This window comes from Leopardus geoffroyi, chromosome D1, assembly GCF_018350155.1.
Source record: "Leopardus geoffroyi isolate Oge1 chromosome D1, O.geoffroyi_Oge1_pat1.0, whole genome shotgun sequence".
Classification (NCBI taxonomy): domain Eukaryota; kingdom Metazoa; phylum Chordata; class Mammalia; order Carnivora; family Felidae; genus Leopardus; species Leopardus geoffroyi.
Window position 1 is genome coordinate 87806435 of NC_059329.1, and position 22027 is coordinate 87828461.

At 43.5% G+C, this 22027-nt stretch overlaps 1 protein-coding gene across 2 annotated transcripts in view; it reads left to right on the forward strand.

Moving 5' to 3' along the window:
• KIAA1549L (KIAA1549 like) overlaps positions 1 to 22027 on the forward strand; it is a 276580-nt gene that overhangs the window by 150296 nt on the left and 104257 nt on the right. Inside the window, exons 2-6 of one of the 2 annotated variants that reach the window (XM_045484908.1) lie at positions 7867 to 8211; positions 11315 to 11917; positions 13944 to 14059; positions 17218 to 17437; positions 18256 to 18389. In XM_045484908.1, coding sequence (XP_045340864.1) covers positions 7867 to 8211; positions 11315 to 11917; positions 13944 to 14059; positions 17218 to 17437; positions 18256 to 18389 — 1418 coding nt within the window. The remainder of the gene's footprint in view (positions 1 to 7866; positions 8212 to 11314; positions 11918 to 13943; positions 14060 to 17217; positions 17438 to 18255; positions 18390 to 22027) is intronic. The other variant, XM_045484909.1, reaches the window with a different exon arrangement.

Here is a 22027-nt window from a genome sequence, read left to right on the forward strand (position 1 = left end):
GTTAGATTTGTGTGTCTGATTTGTAAGGAATCCTAATGGGAAAGTGTTCACTTTGCCACTATGCCAAGTAAGTCATTTCCAAAACCACATGATTGCTTGTGGAAGTAAGCAGACTTTGGGGGAGAAATCTAATGCAGAAACTCGGTAAGTCTTACGAATGCTAAGAAAGCCAGGTGGATTAACCAGGTAGTGGGGAATTCTAGTTGGAGACAAAGGACTCACTGTAAGAAATGTGAACTAGTACTGAGAAGTTAGAATAAGTTTACCACAAATTGGGGGTATAATATACTGTTATCATAGTTTAGAAAAAAGACATGACTCTGAAATCTCTTAGTCAGATTTTGTGTTCCTTGCTGACAATCATGATAAGTAACATATACTGTACCAGGATGTGTTCCAAATATTTTCCATGGGTTAATGCCATTAGGGCTCAAGACAACCTGTGAGACAGAGATTAATACTGTCCACATTGTGAAATGGAGAAACTGGCACAGAGAGGTCTGTAACTTGCCTAAGTTAACACAGCTGGAGCAAGGCAGGGGGGCTGTGAACCCAGATCTCACAGCCTTCACTGGAACACTTGACCTCCTTCCCAGTAAGGATTACAGCTTGTTAGTCTTTATAAGGGAGTGACTATCCAAGAAAGGATTTGGAGGCATAAATGGCTAAGTGATTGAGCAAATAAGGGAGATAATTGGCTAGAATTTTAAGCAGAAAGGGAAAAGTACTCTAAAAGAGCTAAAAATGGAGAGTTGTAGGAACAATGACATCTTAACTATGGGACTGTCACTTAGAAGTGGTTTACGTTTACACTTTTCAACATGGCATGAAGCCCAGTAATATGCCTTTTGCCCAGATTTCTAAGCCCCTATTACTGCTTTTCATTTAGTTCATACTTTCCTACATCTTTAGTTTTTCTTGCCTGATGGATTAAAATGGTCTCAACTCTCCTTAGGGCCGTTAGAATGAAATAGTAAAAAAATAGGAAGGTTTGGCAAAGTTGACTGATAGGATTGTCCTGTTTTGGAGGATCAGTTATTGGTGGTTAATTGCATTTTCTATAGTTGAGCTTAGGCCGACTAGGGGGTGAGGCTTTTAAACTTATAAGTGACCCCATCAGAAGGATCGAAGGAGCAGAAGGAGAGGAGAGAGACTCCAAGTCCCATTGATTTATTTCTGATGCAGATGGTTTTAGATGTGTGTGGTGATCTTATCCATAAGAGGAGGTCATTGTGTCTGTCCCACCTGCCACACAGGGTTGGTGATGACAGAATTGGAAGGGGATGAGGCTATTATTTATAAAGCTGAAAAGGTATGAATAACCTGTATCTTAATAGTTGGAGGGCAATTAAACAAATTATAATACCATGTCTTAGTGGGAACAATTTTCAGCCTTATCCAGTATGAAAAAATGCTTTAAAACAATGTTAAAAGACCAGAGGTGCAAAAAAAAAAAGTTGGGTGTGAAGTACAACCACAGGTCTGAAAAGCACATAAACCAAAGCTCTTCCAAGAATGAAACCTGAAAGAACTATTCACCACAGTGTGAATTGTGGTTTCCTTGATGTGGCAGGACATGCATGGGGAGGTGGCTGAGGGACACATGGGATTCTTTTCCTTCAACTTTTCCATCTTTTCCAAATTTTCTGTACTGATTACACAAAGTGAGGTTTTAGAAAATGAAAGAGCAAATGTATTATGATGGGGGGAATCAGCTTTATTTTTAAATCTGTTTCACAAAAGATTCGAAAGCAATAAACTTTTTTTTTTTTTTTTAAGAAAATAGCTGTGAAACAGCTTTGAAAGTTAAAAAGCTTCTGTTGAGGCAGTAAACAGAACCTTCTATTTGCTGGCATCACTTCAAGGAGTGGCAATTTGATTCTGTTTAACTGGCATATTGAAAAAGCCCCAGGAGAAATCACATTAGGAAGAATGTCCTAAGCACCAAACTTCAGAAGTGTGGATTTGAGGTGGATGCTTCAACATGGAAATGATGCTTGGTTCATCTCTTTTGACCTTCTGGGAATCGAGGTCTCAGTGATTTAGAGCTGTGCTCAATAATGTCTGCTGAAGCAGCACCAAAGAGAGACTCATCGTCAAACTCACAGGGGCAATGACCATGTGGGCTCCCGTCTGCTGGGGTCCCTCTAGGAGGATATAGCCCACCCTGGACCTGGAGATGGAGGGGCAGAGAGCCTTGGATCTGAAATCAGAGGAGTTGAGTCATACTCAGCCATGGGGTAACTCTCCGTGTGACCTTGGCCAAGCCGGCATTTAACCTCCCTGGGCAATGGTTTGCTCACCTGTAAAATGGGGATGATGACCTTTATCCTCTACCTCACAGGTACCGTGAGGAACAAGGTGGGATGAGGGAATGAAAAGATGCTGTAAACTGTAAGGGGTTCCACAGATGTGTGGGATTGTGGCAGTATGTGATCAGCAAGACATTTCTGAGTTTTGACTAGCATTCGGGGCCTCTGAGGAAGCCTCTGAGTGCATCCATGCACCCTGGGCTGAACAAGTATTGACAATGACAGCAATACCAGTATTGACAATGACAGCAATACCAATAATAGTACTGTGTGCCAGGCACTGTTCTAAAGACTTCACATGTATCACCTCATTTTAACACCTAAAACAATTTCATGGTAATGTAGGTACCTTGACATAGGTACCGTAATAGTCCCCATTTTACAAATGAGGGAGAGGCACAATAAGGTTAAGTAGCTTGTCCAGGGTCACACAGCTAGCAAATGGAGCAGTAGGATTTGAATCCAAGCCATCTGACTCTGAGGCCTAATAGAAAGCTGCAGGTATTTCTCTCTGAAATATAAAGAGGAAGGGTTTGAGATACTTACTGATGTTTATTAGCTGGTTGTCTTAGTTTCTTCTATTCAAGAGCTGCTGTTGATCAGGTTTGCTTTTCGTTGAGTGTTGCAATTAAGAAAATGGGCTGGCAGGCAGTGAGCAGGACAAAGTGGATGGCTTCATGACCCTGGTTGGAAATGGGTCATGCCTATAGCTAGGCCACCTGTGGGAAGGCTTCCTTCTCAGTGTCTCCAGCAGTCAAAGGAAGGAAGCGCTGAATGGAAAAAGACTGATTGTGACTGTGTTACAGGAGTAGTTTGAGGAAACTAGGAAGCGATTCAGGGCCGCATTGGGAGGCCCTTTGAATTTGACTGGAGAATATTTCTTTATATAAATATAAATATAGAGCACGTGCAGGAAGGTCAGAGAGAGGGAGAGAGAGAATCCCAAGTAGGCTCTTCATAGTCAGTGCAGAGCCTGAAGTGGGGCTTGATCCCACGAAGTGTGAGATCATGACCTGAGCCAAAACTAAGAGTCAGACGCTTAACCAGCTGAGCCACCCAGGTGCCCCTGTGCCAATTATTATTCAGTCTGATATTCTTACAGGAATGACTGTTTGCTTTCCTGAAGCTTTGAAAACCATGCTTTTATCTAAGCATGGCACAAACCAACCTAGTTTAAAATGTGTGTGTCAATTGTCTGTGGAATGGGGTTCATGTCTCCTTGGGAAGGGAAGAAATGACTCATTTTAACTTTTCATTATTTTGAGGGTCTTTAGCTTGCTTTCACTTATTTCCAACTTAAATCCATCTCTGTTCCCCATCTATCTTCAGCCAGAGCCTCCTTAAATCTCTTATCACTTAAGCTACTTCCCTTTAAATTTCTTTAGGTTACTAGTTCCTTGGTGGGATACACTGTCCAAAGAGAAGGTAATTGTTGGCTTGTCCCTAGAACGAGTGATATTTGGGGGCACCTGGATGGCTCAGTCGGTTGAGTGTCTGACTTTGGCTCAGGTCATGATCTCACGGTTCATGGGTTCAAGCCCTATGTCGGGCTCTTTGCTAACAGCTCAGAGCCTGGAGCCTGCTTTGGATTCTGTGTCTCCCTCTCTCTCTGCCCCTCCCCCACTCATGCTTTCTCTCTCTCAAAAATAAAAATAAGCATTAAAAAATGAAAAAAGAAGAATGAGTGATGCTTATGATATTCACAAAGGATAGCTATTCAGGAGTTTGTGGGGAAACACCACTATCTTTCATCTCCCTCTCTTGTATGTGGGATATATGATTGCTTTTTGTGCATTTTTTTGAAGATCATTACTGTATTTGTCAGCAAAGAATAGTTCATATCATTCTAAGTAGAAAAAGTTAACAGTTTTGGAATACAGAGAGGGGTGGATTGGAGAGTTAGTAGGATTTCATTGAGAAAAAAAAGAATTCAGTAATTTGATTGGAAGGTGCCTTTTTTTTTTTTCCTTGAAAAATGGGATTTAAACAGAAGAGTCCAACCTGTTTCATAGCAACATTCCACTGTGTCTGCTGCTATTTGCTGATGTGGCTTTGTTTCTACTCTTGCAAAGCCGAGTTTCTCTTCAAATAACTTCCTCTGAGTCCCAGGTACTATGTTTGAATTTTTATTTCACAGCTTCTCTGTGAAATTCCAAACAAACATACTGACTTGGGCTTCTTTTTTACTGTCTTAATGGTACCCTCTCACCATCCTTTCTGCTACTCTTTAGTCATGGTACCTCATGCTGCATCTCTTCTTATATGCCCATTCCACAGCCCCCTACTCTCTACCTCAGTTAGTTTTTTATTTCTGTGTAACAGATTACCACAAACTTCCTGGCTCAAAACAACATGAATTTGTTATTTCCCATTTCCCATGGGCACAGCTTCTTTGGATCCTCTACACAAGGTCTTATAAGGCCGCCATTGTGGTATCAGCAGGGCTGTGTTCTCATCTGGAGGCTTGACTGGAGAACGATCTACTTCCAAGTTCACTCAGGTTGCTGGCAGAATTAATTTCCTTGTGGCTTCCATCTGGAAGGCCCTGGCTTCTTGCTGGCCATCAGTGGGCGGCCATCCTCAGCTCCAAAAGGCTGCTCAGAGTTCCTGGAGACTGCCTGCAGTTCTAGAAGCTACCCACAATCCTTTGCCGCATGGATTTTCCCAGTATGACCTCTTAATTCATCAGGCCATCAAGGACAGCAAGTCTGCCAGCAAGACCGAGTCTTAGATTATATAAACACAAGTGGGTATCCCATCACCTTTGCCATATTATATTGGTTAGAAGTAACTCACAGGCTCTGCTCTGTTCATACTCAAGATGAGTTACACAAAGGCATGACCACCAAGAGACAGGGATCATGGGAATACTGTAGAGTGTGTCCAACACACTCTTATATCTAACCTATATCAAACTTCTACTTCACTGCCTTTTTTAAAATTTGGTTTTGCCCTACTTCTCCTAATTTACTTTTCCCTTCTTAATAAATCTACCTCTCATTTGCCCCTCAAAATTTTCTCTTCCCTTTCCATTCCTTCCTGATACAACATTAATTAATACAGACATATTTTATTTATTAGCATAGACATAATTTTAAAATCTTGTGGGGGCGCCTGGGTGGCGCAGTCGGTTAAGCGTCCGACTTCAGTCAGGTCACGATCTCGCGGTCCGTGAGTTCGAGCCCTGCGTCAGGCTCTGGGCTGATGGCTCAGAGCCTGGAGCCTGTTTCCGATTCTGCATCTCCCTCTCTCTCTGCCCCTCCCCCGTTCATGCTCTGTCTCTCTCTGTCCCAAAAATAAATAAACGTTGAAAAAAAAAAATTAAATAAATAAATAAATAAATAAATAAATAAATAAATAAAATCTTGTGTATAAAGCAAAAGCAACTTTCATTGAAATAAAGAGTGCTTAACTGTGTTTTGGCTTCTGAATCCTTAGCTAATTAAAGATGTAGAGATTCACTTCCCAGGAATGAGGGACACAATCCTGTATTGTTTCAGTTATTATTGCTGCACAGCAAACCACCCCTAGCTTCCTGTTTAAAATAACAACCATTTTGTAATGCTCGTGGTTTCAGGAATCCAGACAGAGCAAACTGAGGATGTCTTGTCTCTGTTCATGATTCCTGGGGACTCAGTAGGGAAGACTGAAACAGGGTGACTCAAGTGTTTAGGGACTAGAATTATCTGGAGGCTTCTTCATTCACATGTCTTGTGCCTGGGCAGGGATGACTGGGAAGCTTAGCTCACCTAAGACTATTGACTGGAGTACTTACACATGGCCTTTCCATGTGGTTTTGGGCTGTTCACAGAGTGGTGACTGGTTCTAGGAGGGAGAGTGAGGGAGCATATGGAGAGCAAGCCTTCCAAGAGGCCAAGTGAAAGCTGCCTGGCCTTTTGTGATGGTAGCCTTGGAAGTCATATGGCAATGCTTCTGCCTTGGTTGAACAGTCTCAAGCCCACTCAGCTTCAGGTGGGGACATAGACCTCACCTCTCAATGGGAGGCATATAGGAGAATTTGCAGCCATTAAAAAAACACATATACAGGGGCACCTGGGTGGCTCAGTCTGTTAAGCGTCTGACTTTGGCTCAGGTCATGATCTCACAGTTCGTGGGTTCAAGCCCCGTGTCGGGCTCTGTGCTGGCAGCTCAGAACCTGGAACCTGCTTTGGTTTCTGTGTCTCCCTCCCTTTCTGCCCCTCCCCAACTTATCCTCTATCTCTCTGTCAAGAATAAATATTAAAAAATAAAAAGAGTAAATGCTTTAAAAAAACACATATGCAAACACAAACATATTTAAAGGACTACATTATCCTAAACTATGAGAATTGAAGGGGATCATAGAGGATGATCTATTTCAATCTTCCACTATGGCTCAACTCCTTTTTACAACTGTCCAGTCACCCCATGCCTACACTACTTCGGGGAGTTTTCTTCTGGTCTCTGTTGTCATCTGTTCCCACCCCTTTCCAGTCTGTTCTATTCTTTATTCTGTAGCCAGAATGCTTGTTCTGAAACAGATTTGCTCCTGTACATCATCCACCCTCACCTCCCCACCTCACCCTGCTCTACTACAAACCAGATTTTCTAACTTCAGCTCCCCTGGGCTCGTTTGTTTCTGTCAAATGTTCTGGCTAACGTTTTTAGCCAATAATGGAGAAAACTCTAGAAGTATCTGTTTTTTCTTTTTTTATTTTTAACTTAAAATATGACTTAAGGGTGCTTAGCCATCTCTGGGGTCATCAGCACCATCAGTACTGCAGAACCATGGAAAAGGGGATCAGAGCATCATCAAGCAGGATGTTGTTTCTCTTCCCTAGCATGATATTTCCAGCTTTCTGATCAGTTGTGTCCTTGCCTCCTTTCCTGTGAAGCTCACCATCTTGTGCCCTCTCTCCTTGCCTTTCTGCCTGCAGGTTCACACGGGAAATGTGGGTGCTAATAGTCTGCTTTCTCTGTAGGTGCTTGTAGTGACACTGGGTCTTGTGAGGTATCTGTAGTTCTAGGGTGAATGTGAGTAGTTTTACTTTCAGAAAGAAAGATGCCACTGCTGCCATCCTTCCCAAACACAAGCAACCTCGTTATTCTGCTGGAGATGACTTAGGGTCCTGAACACACATTTGCATCAAGATTCACGGTCCTTTCATTTTGCCTTTTGGGTTCTCTGATGAGGTTTATTTTGGTGTCATTGGCCTTGGCAGGTAGTTACATTCATCTTTGATTTTCTAGATTGTGAGTTTCCCAGTCCAGCCCTCATTGGTGGTACAGAAAAAAAGATTTAAGATACACAGGTGTCTTCGGCATCTTTGCTTAGGTATCATTTCATCAGAGACTGTGGCTCTCAGCCCAGCCCTGTAGGTTAGCTGTAGTATTTGCATATGTGTCATTACTTAACCTTATTGTCAAAATATGTTTAACGAGGCTTCTGTGCTGGGGTGGAAGCTCTGTGAGATCCCAGTGGTGCCTGTCTTGCCCGCCCCTTCTCTCCACAACCTACCACAGCAGGCACTAGATGATCATCTGATGCCTGACTGTGTGGTATTTTGTTTGACAGGAACAGACAATCTGCAGATAACAGTCAGCCCAACCTCGGAGTCATTTCCTCATGGGAAATTGTTACCGATTTCACCAACATGGCCTTTCTCAGAAGTCCCGTCTTCCTCGGCAGTGGCCAGAATCAAGAATGTGCTGGCACCCTCCCCTGACAACACTAGTGTGTTGCAGTTTGCCCGAACGCCTCCGCCCAAGACACACCGCAGAGCCAGGGCTCACGGGGACTTCTCTTCTTCCCTTTACCAAGGAAGTGGACATAGCGCCTCCCTTGAGCCTTCCAAGGATTCCACCGAGTCTCTCGTCCCACCAAGACCTCAAGGGGGAAAAGACGCAGCCTCCGTGTCAGGTTTGCCTCACACCAGCATGCTCCCCTCATTGTCCACTATCCCATCTCAGCCAGTCGGGGTAGGGACTCCTTCCATTTCACCACAACATTCCCCAAGACCAGACATTCTTTCGTTTCTCCCTCCACATCCATCCTCTTCATTGGCTCCTGACTCACCTCATTCCATCATCTTTTCCAAGCCAGCCGAACGACCCACCAAAGTGCCTTTGTTTCCCCAAACAGCTCCAACTGGCTCCTTTTCAAGTGAGAGCATAGCTAATTCCCCACACCCATTTGCTGGGGAAATGAACCACACTCTGTCCAAAAATGCCCAGGATTTGATAGGCATCCCTCATCTAGGTCTTTTTGGATACTCAACAATGCGGCATCCTGAGCGGCCCCCCACAGAGGGTCCTCACACAGCAGGCTCCCCCACACCTGAGTCTTTGAGCTCTGTGGCAGAACTGTCCCATATGTCTCCTCCACCCCTAGTGCCTGGAAGTCTTCTTCAGCTTCCAGATGGAATTCCCTCATGGTCATTGTTGGAAGTGGCTTCAAGTCGTACATCCACACAGCCGGTTGAAGCTGAGGTGGCTGAAGGAGTGCATGGTGGGGTGTCTTTGCCGATTTCTAAGAGTGTGGTGGCCGCAGCAGTGACCCAGGAGGCTGTGTCTTCACTTTTACAGACTGCAGAATCAGTGGCAGTGGAAACAACCAGCAGAAAGATAGCCCTTGCTACCGCAAATGACACCGCTAACCCACTGCATTTGTCAGGGGCTCCAGAGAATTCTGAAGGGCTCCTCCTTGTAGCAGAACACACATCGTCCTCTTTGGTGCCTTCTCCTCTGCCTCTCACCACAGCCCACAGAGGGCAAGCCATCCTTTCTGGGACATCCAACAGCACAGCAGCAGACTTTCCTTCTGCACCCACCTTTCTCCAGTTGGCACAGAACCATGCCTCTCCTTCCACCATGCCCAAAATGCCAACTCTTCAAAAAGAGGGCAGCGGTGGATCCCCTCCGACAGCGGCTACAGACTTCCCTTTCTCCAGCAAATTTCCCAATCTTCTTTCCACAACCTGGGCATTTCCCCTGCAGAAAGAAGATAGTGTGACAGCTGTTTTAAAGAAAAACGAAAAGGCAAATTTGACAGTTGATCTCCAGATCCTTCCAAGTAAAGAGATTCCAGGTCATCACACTGTAAATGGGTTCACCTCTGATTCTAGCCTGGATCATATTTCATCTTTTTTCATCACAACTCTAAGAACAAACCTCCTTCCTTCAGAATTACCTCTACCTTCCATCCCCTCTCCACAAAGCACCCAGACTGTGTCCCCATCCCCTAGCTTGTCTGACATCAAGCCAGAGACTTATGCAGCTGTGATGGACCATTCTCAGTTGCCAGTTTCAACTTCCCAACAGGTGACAGCATTTCCCTCATCCACTGAGGTCTATGATTTCTCAACAACGAGACATGTGAAAAAGCCAGCAACCACAGATGTTTTCTGGAGTTCTCTTTCAGCAGAAACTGGATCTCTCTCCACAGAGCCGATGATATCTGGCTTGCTGCAGCAAACAAATTATTATTTAAATGGGCACACAATTAACTCCACCAGTTGGGAAACTCATTCAGCTTCAGCTACTCCTCCCAGTGGTTCAACTTCAGCTGCCAGTACAATAAAATCTTCAGATTTCAGAGAAACTGCTGGGCATTTAGTGACTGCAGAAGGCTCTAACATTCAGCGTCCAGTCCTTGGTATAAGCACCAACCAACCTATTCAACAGTCAGAGGTCACCATGGTTGGAAACCATACAGACTTCTTGTCAATAACCAATAACAACTATTCCAGAGATTTTCAAACAGCTGAGATTGAAGATTACCCATCCACAAGCCAACATGCTGTGTCTCATCCCCATCTACAGCTGCCTGCACATTCAACACATGCTCTTTCACCAGCTTCTCCAAGTCTGACTTCCACAGCTAGCTTGCAGGAAATACTTTCAGATAAAACGGATTCAGTTCTCCCAATTTCCAGTGACATCTACCCATCTCCTGTGATAAGTGTTTCCACACCATTCCAGAGTATCTTGAGATACCATTCTACTGCTGAGTCTCCTCCTCTATCGACCAGGGCCCCATCCACAGTGCTGCTGGCTTCTCAGCACCCTGAGAAATGGACAGGTGCAGCCACTCATGCAGGTAGTTTGTTTCCCCGTACTCCCAAAATTGGTATGACTGTTTCTGTGGACAAGCATCTTCAAGTTCAACACAGATACCCAGTTTTGCTTAGAAGGAGCAGACACACACTATTGGGATGATGAATGAGTTAGCAGCCCCAGATAGTTGTGCCCTTGATCCTCTGCTGACTTGATTCTTTTGAAAGTACAGTTTCCAACTTACAATGGTTTGACTTACCATTTTTCAACTTTATAATGGTGCAAAAGCATTCGGTAAAAATCATACTTTGTATTTTGAATTTGGATCTTTTCCCAGGCTAACAATAAGTGGTACAATCCTCTCTGGTGTCGATGGGCAGGGCAGTGAGTCAGACCTCCCAGTGAGCCATGAGATCATGGTCAACAATGATACAATTACAACCATCCTACACCCATACAACTATTCTGTCTTTTAGCACAGTATTCAATAAATTACCCAAGTGAGTCAACACTTTATTATAAAATAGGCTTGTGTTAGATGATTTTCCCCAACTGTAGGCTAAAGTAAGTGTTGTAAGCATGGTTAAGGTGGGCTGGGCTAAGCTAGGATGTTTGGGAGGTTAAGTATATTATGTGCATTTTTGATTTATGATATTTTCAACTTATGATGGGTTTATTGAGACATAATCCCATTGTAAGGTGAGGAAAATCTGTATTAAGAACTTAAATGTCCTTATTACCAACCACAAATTTCTTTCCACACCACCCTTCCCCCCACCAATCACAGGTTTCTGTCAGTGGCATTCTCATTATGGGTAATTGACTTAATGAACCTAGAGCTGTTTTGCCTAAATCCCAGAGCAGAGACTTTTCACCTCAGCAAACTCATATGTTACATCCATTCATCACCACACCAAGTGACATGTGTACTGTGGGCCAATGACAGACTTTGTTTTTTCTCTTTGCAGTAGACCCCTCGGTGTCGTCCAAGGCGGAACCAACAGCAGCATCAGCAGCTACGTTGTTACTGGGGAAATCAAGTCCACCGGCGCTGTCTGCAGCCCTGGTTGCCAAGGGCACTGGCAGCAGGGCTTCGGCCATGGCCTCGGGATTAGTCAAGAGCAGTTGGACCACTGCCCTAGCTAAAAATGTCACAAACAACGCAGCACCTGGCCCAAGGACGACACCGGGGGCAGTGCCTCCGGCCTTCTCATTCACACCAACCTACATGTTTTCAAGAACGGCACACACCGGGAGTGCTCACACAGCCATGCAAGGGACCACGGGCGCCGCCTCTGGCCTGTTGTCCACAACACACCTCCCCAGGAAATCACAAGCCATGCACACAGGCCTCCCAAACCCCACCAACCCAGACATGCCGAAGGCATCCACCACACGCCCACTGACAATCACAGCAGCCTTGACATCCGTTACTGCCCCAGTAAGGGCCACCCGGTTGCCACCTTTGCCAGCAGAAAATATAGATGCTGCGTCGACTGCCATGGTCACAACCGGCAAAATGGCATCCAACCTGGAGTGTCAAATGTCCAGTAAGCTCCTGGTGAAGACAGGTAAGAGTCCACTGTCCTGATTTTATTTGAAAGCGGCAAGCACGTGCTGGTCTCAGAGATGTAGCAGAATTCTTTGATTTCTTTGAGATTGGTGGTTCTCAACCAGGGACAGTTGGCTCCTTCTCCCCCCAGAAGACATTTGGCCATGTCTGGAGACATTTTTGGGTGTTTACAACCTGGAGGGTAGGGAGGGTGCTACAGGCATGTAATGAGGCAGAGACCAGGATGCTGCTAAAAACCCTACAGCACACTGGATGGTCCTACAGCAAAGAATAGTCCAGCCTCAAATGTCACAGTGATGAGGCCGAGAACCCTGATCCTTATCAAGTGGCAGAGGAGAGGGGGAGCTTTAGGTGATACAGATTCTAGGCCTGGGATCAGTCCTGATATCAGAGGCCCCAGGGAAACTGGTTCTGCCAGCAAGTCTGAGAAAACAAACCTGTAGCAACTTTTGCCTGTAGAGCAAATCAGTAATGTCTCACATGAATCAATGAAATGATTAGTAAAATATCAAATCTTGGAAGCACTACAGAATTCAGAGAGGCTTTTGTGATGTATTCTCTCAGTCGGCAGATAGTAAAAGTACAGCCACACGATGTGGGTGCCCAGGATTTCTTTTGATGTTGAAAAAGAGGCCTTGAAAAAGTTGGGTGGTATATGCTTTCTCTTTAGCCCCCACCGCCCAGTTGCAGCAAAGCAGGCCAGGAAGGCACAGGGTGCTTTTAATAGTGTGGTAGTGTTTGCTATAAAAAGCATTAGACACAGTATTTGAAAGAGCATGCCAGTGCTGAATGCTCGCATCCCGCCTTCCTCTTCACCCTACAAAGGATTAAATGAAATTATATCTGGAGACATACCCTATTTGAAAGTGGGAAATTGTGAAACTAGGCATAGCACAAAGTACAGTATCTCTTTCTATTTCTCCAGAAATTATACCATCTGGTTTTCCACTTCCCCTTCACTGAGAGGCAGGCAACCCCAACTACCTAGATGCAGAAGTCTGGAACGTTCTCCCCCCTCCTTCATCACCATCCCTTTCACCCCACCTGGTCAACCACCGGTGCCCTCAGTCTTACCTCCTTGAATCCCCCTTCCTCCTCCCCAACTGCCTCTTCCCTAGTTGACACTGTCGTCATCACTCAATTTCTGCAACAACAACCAAATTTATCTCTCTGCCTTAGACTATCCCCCCCTCCAATCTGTTCTTCAGTTTGCAGCCAATGGAACTTTCTAAAATATATGCCTTGGCTGAAAACCCTTCACTTCCCATCACCCTCAGGACCAAGCCTAAACAGGTATCCTGAGGCTTCACTTCTCATCCCTGTGTCTTTGCACTTGGTCTTTTCTCTGCTGGGAGTGTGTGTGTGTGTGTTTTGGGGGTGGGGGGAGGGTGGTCCCTCTCCCCCGGGCCTAGCATACTTCCCTTATCCTTCAGGACTCAGTGGGAGCATCAGGAAACCTTACCTGATCCCCACCCCCTTACCCAAGTCTGAGCTGGATCCTCCTCCTGGGGCTTCCAATGGCATTGTAGGCTTCCCTTCAAATAGCACCTGTCACATTCAGTCACAGGTGCCTACCTTCCACCCCAGCTCTCCATCCCCGTCTCTGTCCCACTTATGAGGTGGGGACTGTATCTTCCTGATTCAGGGGTGTTTTAAGCTGTAGGACTCAGCTCAGGGCCTGCCCTTAAGCAGGCTATCAGGGAACACTGTTACAGGAGTTTTCTTGCATGCAGACTCATCAAGGACCAGGTACTGCTGAACCTCATTTTCAAAGTCAGAGTCAGCGTTAGTCAGACATGAAGTGCAGCCAGCCTGTTAGCTCTCCCCACTAGGGTCAGACAATTACTAGGTCCTTCCTTCTTTGGACTTGAATGGGACCAACACAGCTATTACCCCGGCCCACCGCTCTCATTGGTTGGACCTGTGCTCACCAGCTTTACTCAGAACTTGCAGGAGGTAGAGGGTGGAGAGGAGAGGAGGATCATTACTTACCCTGATTACTGTGCTTCTGTTTGATCCCACAGTTCTCTTTCTGACCCAGAGGAGAGTGCAGATCAGTGAAACCTTGAGGTTCAATGTAGCCAAAGGGCTCACGCAGGCATTGCGGAAGGCTTTCCACCAGAATGACGTCTCGGCTCACGTAAGCCTCTTGCTTTTGTGATTAGACTAAGCCGTCCACATCTTCCTCTTGGGCCCAGAGGATGCTAGACTGTTTTCCTCCTCCCTGGGTATCGTAACCATACTTGTCAGAAGTAGAATCTTTCTTCATTTTGGCAAATAGCTAATGTGTGGTGACTAGAGAAAAAGGTCAGATTTTGAGATGGAAAATTGAGGTTAATTGCCTTATGTCTAATCTTTTTTTTTTTTTTTTTTTCAAGCCTGGATATACTGTTTTGAATTGTCCCATTATCCAGTTGTTTAGGGAAATCTAATATTGTTAGTGTAATTTTCAAGAAACCATCCATTGCTTTTCCCTTTATCTCCCTCAGCATTGTAAATAGTTGGTGATTTATTTCTGGACATTTAAAAATTATTGTAAATTGAGTCCAACTTTGCTTAAATAGCCAGCAGCAGACAGGGCAATGAACATTTTTTTTTCCTCCAAGAACTTTAATGCCAAGTACTATTTAACAACTGCAAGCTGATTTTGATGGTATATCCAAGTGATGGAAGCCTTGCTTTACACTCTTTTGGATTGATTCCAAGTTTTAAAGCCCTAAATGTGACTGGCAGTCGGGAGACAACCCTTTTCACCACTAAAAAATATTGCTCTGGCTTTTTCCTTTGATGTTTTGTTCTACAGCTGCATTCAGCTTCGTGGTCTCCATGACCACACCAAGGACTAGGAATGAGGCTTGGTATGTAGTTTATCGGTCATTGTCAATCTCTTTTATATAATTCTGAGAGGGGTAAAAAAGGAAAAAGAAAGAAAGAAAAAAAGAAAGAAAGAAAGAAAGAAAGAAAGAAAGAAAGAATGCATTTCATGAGAGGCATCTGTGGTTTCTGCACCAGAAACTTTATTTGAAAGTTGAAAATGTGAGTATTTCTATTTGGTCACCTGACATGTAATTTTCACTAAACTTCAGTCATTTGTAAACTATTCACAGTTTTTTGCCTTTTCTGTATACCATCCCAGACCACTGTGACAATTAGTTATGAATTCAGGGTTTGTTTGGTTTTTTTAAGTTTATTTACTTTGAGAGAGAGACAGCGTGCAAGCATGAGCACGAGTAGGGGAGGGGCGGGGGGGGGGCTCCTCCTGCTAACAGCAGACTCCATGCTGTTAGCACAAAGCCTGACACGGGGCTTGATCTCACGAACTGTGAGATCATGACCTGAGCCAAAGTCGGATGCTTAACCAACTGAGCCACCCAGGCACCCTGTGAATTTGGTTTTTAAAAATGGGCTCATTTTTAAAAACTTAAATACCTTTCTTTTGAAAGGATGTTTGATATTAGTGCATAAGTGGAAATGAAGATCATCTGCCACAAATATAAGGTAATCATAAAAATGAGTATAATGGTAACAGCTTATTACATTCAAGCTAGACATTGTTACTTGCAGAAGGCTCTAAGGCTGATGATGTCCCTTGTGTCCCTTTGTTTAAAAATATGATTAGCAAGCATTAGAAAGGTGTTAAAAATAAATAATCCCCAAACTGAGACTTCCTCCGTGGGGTAATTGGGATTTGAGTCACTTTCTCACTGGGTGATCTGGCATTGTTTAATGCTGTGTCTGTGTTACATGCAGAAGTATCTCTTGTTCCACCTATAGTCATCTTGAACACCACCTTTAGGTCACAAAGTGGCAGAGAGCACACAGTGTGGAGGAGGCAAAAGCATAGCCGTCTGTTGCAAAATCAGTTTTCTCGGTTTCTCTGACAAATACACGTGACATTACTAATGGCAATGCAAGAGTCGGAGTGTGTGTGTGGGAGGGAAGCGTGTGTTTATTTTATTTTATTTTTTTTTTAATTTTTTTTTCAACGTTTATTTATTTTTGGGACAGAGAGAGACAGAGCATGAACGGGGGAGGGGCAGAGAGAGAGGGAGACACAGAATCGGAAACAGGCTCCAGGCTCTGAGCCATCAGCCCAGAGCCTGATGCGGGGCTCAAACTCACGGACCGCGAGATCCTGACCTGGCTGAAGTCGGACGCTTAACCGACTGCGCCACCCAGGCGCCCCATGGGAAGCGTGTGTTTAAAACACCCTGGGGGGTGCCTGGGGGGCTCAGTCAGTTGAGTGCCCAACTCTCGGTTTCAGCTCAGGTCATGATCTCATGGTTCGTGAGTTTGATCCCAGCATCCAGCTCTGTGCTGACACAGATTTTCTCAAAAATAAATACTTTTTAAAACCCAAAAAACGAAACAAACCAAAAAAAAAAACAAAAAACAAAACAAAAAAACTCCACCCTGAACTGTTATAAAACACTAAGAAGGCAAAAGAAAACAAAAATAAAATGTAAAGCCTCAAAAATCTTCCAGTTGGGTCATAAAGAGTTCAGCACATCAGTATCCCTTAGAACTCAATTTTAAGAGAGACTGTATAGCCCATCCCCATCCTAACCTTGGCCTTGAACCAACCTACAAGCCAGCTTTTAAAGAGAGGAATTCACCTCATTTATTATCTGACTCCCTGTCCTGAAGGAGCTTCCACCTTATCTATCATTTCTGCCTTTTAATTTTCATAAACGATAAGAACTATAATAAAGCTATTCTTCCCAGCATTTCATCTCTGGAAATCTCTTTTACTGACTGTCTCCTGTCTGCCTTCTTGATTGACCATTGGTGCTCACAAGGTTATAGTCAGGTATTTAAGGAATCAAGAAAACCTGGGGCACCTGAGTGGCTCAGTCAGTTGAGCATCCGACTTTGGCTCAGGTCATGATCTCATGGTCTGTGAGTTCGAGCCCCACATTAGGCTTGCTGCTGTCAGCTCAGAGCCCACTTCAGATCTTCTGTCCCGCCCCCCTCTCTTTCTGCCCCTTCCCTGCTCGCTGTCTCAAAAATAAACAAACATTTAAAAAAAAAAAAGAAAGAAAGAAAAGAAACCCCCCACAGATTTAATTCTATTCCATGTAGGTGTGATAAAAATTGTATTTTCGTATTGTTTTGTATTCTGATATTTTGAGACTTGCCAATCCATGTGTGCTGTATAGAACTGTTAGAATATTTGTTGAATGAGAACATCGTATTCCACAGCCTTGCTAAATAACAGTTGTGGTTCTAAGAAATACCAACAAGAACTTAAAGCACCATGGAAATAAACACTGAGTTCTGGGTCCGTTTGTTTTGTAGGTGGACATTCTGGAACATTCTCATAACGTCACAGTTGGTTATTATGCTACCAAAGGGAGACTGGTATACTTGCCTGCCGTAGTGGTTGAAATGCTGGGTGTTTATGGGGTCAGCAACGTCACTGCAGATCTGAAGCAACATACCCCAAACTTACAGTCAGTGGCCGTACTTGCCTCCCCGTGGAATCCCCAGCCTGCAGGCTACTTCCAGCTGAGAACAGGCAAGTACCTATTCGTTCTGGGATTGGGGGCAGTACCAAGATGACACCCTGTTTGAAAAGGTCAGTGCCAGCTGCTCCATCATCTCTTAAAGCCCTTGTGCCCTTTCCTCAAAGGGCCCTGCTAATCAACTGTCCGGTTCCCTGCACATGAGCCTAAAGTTCCCAACCCTGGATTTATTAGAAATGGTCCTTCGCTGGAGCCTTCCTTCCCAATTTGTATAATTAGTACTTTATGAGCAACAAGTACTGTATTTTTAATTTTTTCCCCCGTATTTCCAGTGGATACTGATAAGAGCTAAGCATCCATAAAACCTGTGCTTTGGAGCAACACGTTCTAGGTGCCACTGAATCTGAATCTCCGAGTTTAGGCCTTAGAGTCTTTCTCTCAAGCTCCCTCGTGATTCTGACCATGTGGTTGGTGAACCACAAGAGTGGAGAAACCATCGGAATTGAAAGACTCCATCAACTTAGTGATGTAGGCCAACTCTTTTTCCCCTTCCAAAGAAAGAGAAGACATGATCTTTCTTTGATCGTTTTCTTTTTTTTTAATCATTCTTGGAGCAGATGTCTGCATAATCCAACCAAATGATCACTAAGCCCTTTGCATTACAAGGAACCTCAGGTTCGATCATGCTTTTAACTCTTCTCTATTATAAATCATTTTAAGAGTCACTTCCAGCACTACAACTAACCCCTGTCAGTCCTTACTTGCCTGATTTCTCTGATGTCAAATCATGCTGTTTTATATGGTGATTGTTAAGTCCGAGGAACTAAGACACACAACTTTGGTGAGAGCGGATTGATTACTCCCATTCCAGTGCTGCAGTTTGTGAGCCAGTCCGACAACATCCAGTCCTGCAAGTTTGCTCAGACGATGGAACAGAGACTGCAGAAGGCCTTTCAGGATGCAGAGAGGAAAGTCCTGAATACCAAGAGCAATCTGACAATTCAGGTAAGGAGGAGGGCACTTCCACCATGTAGTTGACAGAGGCCAGCCATGATGCAAATGCTGGCAAGGGGACTTGCTCCCCTATTTCAAAACTGTCTGGTGTAAATGTAACTTTGTACTTTGGGCATGTGATGTAGACAGGAGGAGATGCCACTCTGGGCCACGGAGTCCAGTTGGTCCTGGCATTGATGAGAATGTCTGGAGTATGGCCATGACAGCAGGGATGCTGTTTTGCTATCTACCTGGTATGGTTTGGGATTTTGTATTTATTTTCCCATGTGAAGCTTCCTCGGGCCTTCCCAATACATTTACTATTTTAAAAATGAAACTAGCTATGCTGTATAAGATATAGTCTCATAAAATGAATCAAATATCTTGTAAAATGAATCCATTCTAAATAGCTAACTCATCAAGATTTGCCTATCTTGTGATTTGCATTGCATTATTTTCTTCTTTTAGAGTTTATTTATTTGTTCATTGTGTGTGTGTGTGTGTGTGTGAGAGAGAGAGAGAGAGAGAGCACGCAAGCAGGAGCAGAGAGAGAGGGGGAGAGAGAGAATCCCAAGCAGTCTCCACACTCAGGGCTCGAACTCACAAACCTTGAGATCATGACCTGAGCCGAAGTCAAGAGTTGGATGCTTAACCGGTTGAGCCACCGAGGCACCCCTGCATTGAGTTATTTTCTAGACATCCACATGCACAGTCACCCTAGTTTACACACAAACACACACACACACACACACACACACACACACACACACACACACATTTTATATTTGGGGCTTACCATATGCCAGGACTGTGCTAGGTGTTTTAAAAATATTTTGCTAAATAATACTCAAGATATCCCCCTGAAGTATTATTATCACCATTTCACAAAAGAGGGAACTGAGAGAGAGGCTACGAAACTTCCAGAAGGTCACATGGTTGGTAAAGAATGGAACAAAGATTTGAGTCAAAGCCCATAATCTTATTCACTATGCTATACTATGAAACTTTTGGCAAACACATGAATTCTTTCCCAGGAAAATCCTACTCCTAGTCTACTATATTTCAGTTTACTGGATTTACAGTAGACATGCCACTAAAGCTTTTCTCAGACCCACTTTTTGCAATTATATAGTTAACATCCCTCTAAAGTCAGATGCTTCTTAATGATATTCATGCAGCCCCCAAATTTCTCTGATTAACTGTACAACCCAATGTCTCTATTTTTACTGAACTAAATCCTTTGCAATTAAACCCAGTGGTTTTGAAATTGACATTTAGCATAAGTGAATTATCAGCAAAGCCAATACGATGTAGAAAGCATACAATTTAATTTGAACGAGCAGCTTTCCTTTTCTAGATTTATCCAAAGTGTACATGGAAGTATCTCATTATGATTTGGTTCATATTAGATTAAGATCTGAAAACGTGTCACAAACACAAGATTTATGTAAGAAGTATGACTCAGCTCCCTTGTGGGAGATCTTTTTCTTTCTGATTGGATTGTGATCCTCATAGGTGCATGATTCTAGTTAGGGCTCAGCAGCAAAACATATACTCTGATTGTATTCAGGAAGCACAGACCCAATGAGTGCCTGGTATTTATCAGGCACTGGGAGAGACATCAAGATAAATAAGCTGACTTTGTCCTTAAGAAGCCTCACTTGTGTTGTTGTATGATAGTAATGGGCCATGAACTTTGTAAAGCAAGTAGCAAACTTCCCTTAGAAAAGACTATAACAGACAATTTGAAAACTGCATCTACATACATTTTATTTTATTTTATTTTATTTTACTTATTGTATTGTATTTTTATTTAATTTTTTTAGAGAAAGAGAGAACATGTGAGTGGGGGCATGGGGAAGGGCAGAAGGAAAGAGAAAGAGAATCTCAAGTAGGCTCCATGCCCAATGTGGGGCTCCATCTCATGACCCTGCAATCATGACCTGAGCCGAAATCAAGAGTCAGATGTTTAACCGAGCCACCCAGGTGCCCCTGCATCTACATACATTTTAGATGCTCTTGAACATTTCAGCAACTCTTGAAATGAATGGATAATTGGGTGAGTTGTTTTGTTAACCCTATTTCGCTTTTTGCCATGGCTGACAGGAATTCCAGAACCAATTTGTTGCCTGGATTTTGGAACCCTATATGCAAAAGGCCCCTATATCATGCATATATTAGTTACATGCTAACCATCCCTCTGGGGTTGTCTTTAATCCCCCTGGGCTTGTACCCTGACATGGTTTTGTAATTAATAACTTTCCGTTTTATGGTATTAAATGTAATTTAGAGGGCAGCTTAGATTCTTTCTGGAATAAGACCACATAAATATTTAATTAATTTGTTCACAGAGTCATTGAAAAGTGACTTTTTTTTTTTTTTTTTTTACTTGTATAGCATTGGTATTAGGGGCTAGATTACAGTATACTCAATTAGGACCTTTTTGGTTGTGAATCGAAGCATATAAGGCTTAAACAAAAAGAGGTGATTGGCTCATATAACTGAAGGGTTCACAGCATATTTCCTTCAGGCCCAATTTGATTCAGGTGCTTATATAATTTCTTCATGAAGTTCTCTCTTTACACCTTGGTCTTGCCCTGGGCTCGCATCATCTTCAGGACCAGTAGGGTGATCCCTGGCACCTCCAGGTTTGCCTCACCCTTACTGCTCACGGTCTTATGGAACCAAGGTGCCTTTTTTTGTGGCATTCCAGGAAAAATCTTGGGATTAGCTCTCATTGGACCCAGATGGACTATGTGCCCATTTCTGGAGCAGTAACTGTGACCAAGGAGATAAAATGTCCCAATCAAGTAGGCCTGGCTATGCCCACTCCTAGAGCTTGAGCACACGAATCCAACTGGAGAGAAGAGGTGTTTGCCTGAGGAAATCATGGTGCTGCCATAGAAGAAGGGAGAATGGATGCTGGGTGGGCAAAACAACAGCATTCCATTCCACTAGCATTTTTTTTAGGTCTGATTAGCTAAATGGATTGTGGCAGGAGTGAGTGGGAAGTAAGAGATAAGGCCAGAAGTCACAGGAGTCTAAAAGTAAAGGGGTAATGGGAAAGTGCCCCCTGTAGGGGCTGCTTGTACTAGGGACAAGGCATGACTTTCAGGGAACATTGACATGACCTTAGCTCAGGCCTGTGAACCTCTTCTTATTTATGAAGCTAGTTTTAAGCAGCCACCAAGAATGGTTACACTTTTCTTAACTATAAAAATGAGGTTATTAAAGAAGACAAAAAAAGGACAATTTGTGCTTATGAATTGGAAGACTTGATATTGTTAAGATATCAGTACTGCTAAGAGCAATCTACAGATTCTGTGCAATCCCTATTAAAATCCCAGTGACTTTTTTTTTTTTTCAGAAATAGAAAAACCCATCCTAGAATTCATATGATTCATTTGGTATCTCAAAGGACCATGAATAGCCAAAACAATCTTGAAAAAGAAAAACATAGTTGGAATTCTCATGCTTTCTGGTTTCAAAACTTACTACAGAGCTACAATAATCAGAACAGTGTGGTACTGGCATAAAGACAGACATATAGACAAATGGAACACAAACAAGATTGCAAAAAAAAAAAATCTTTGCATATATGGTTCAAATGATTTTTGACAAGGGCCTCAAATCCATTCAATGGGGAAAAG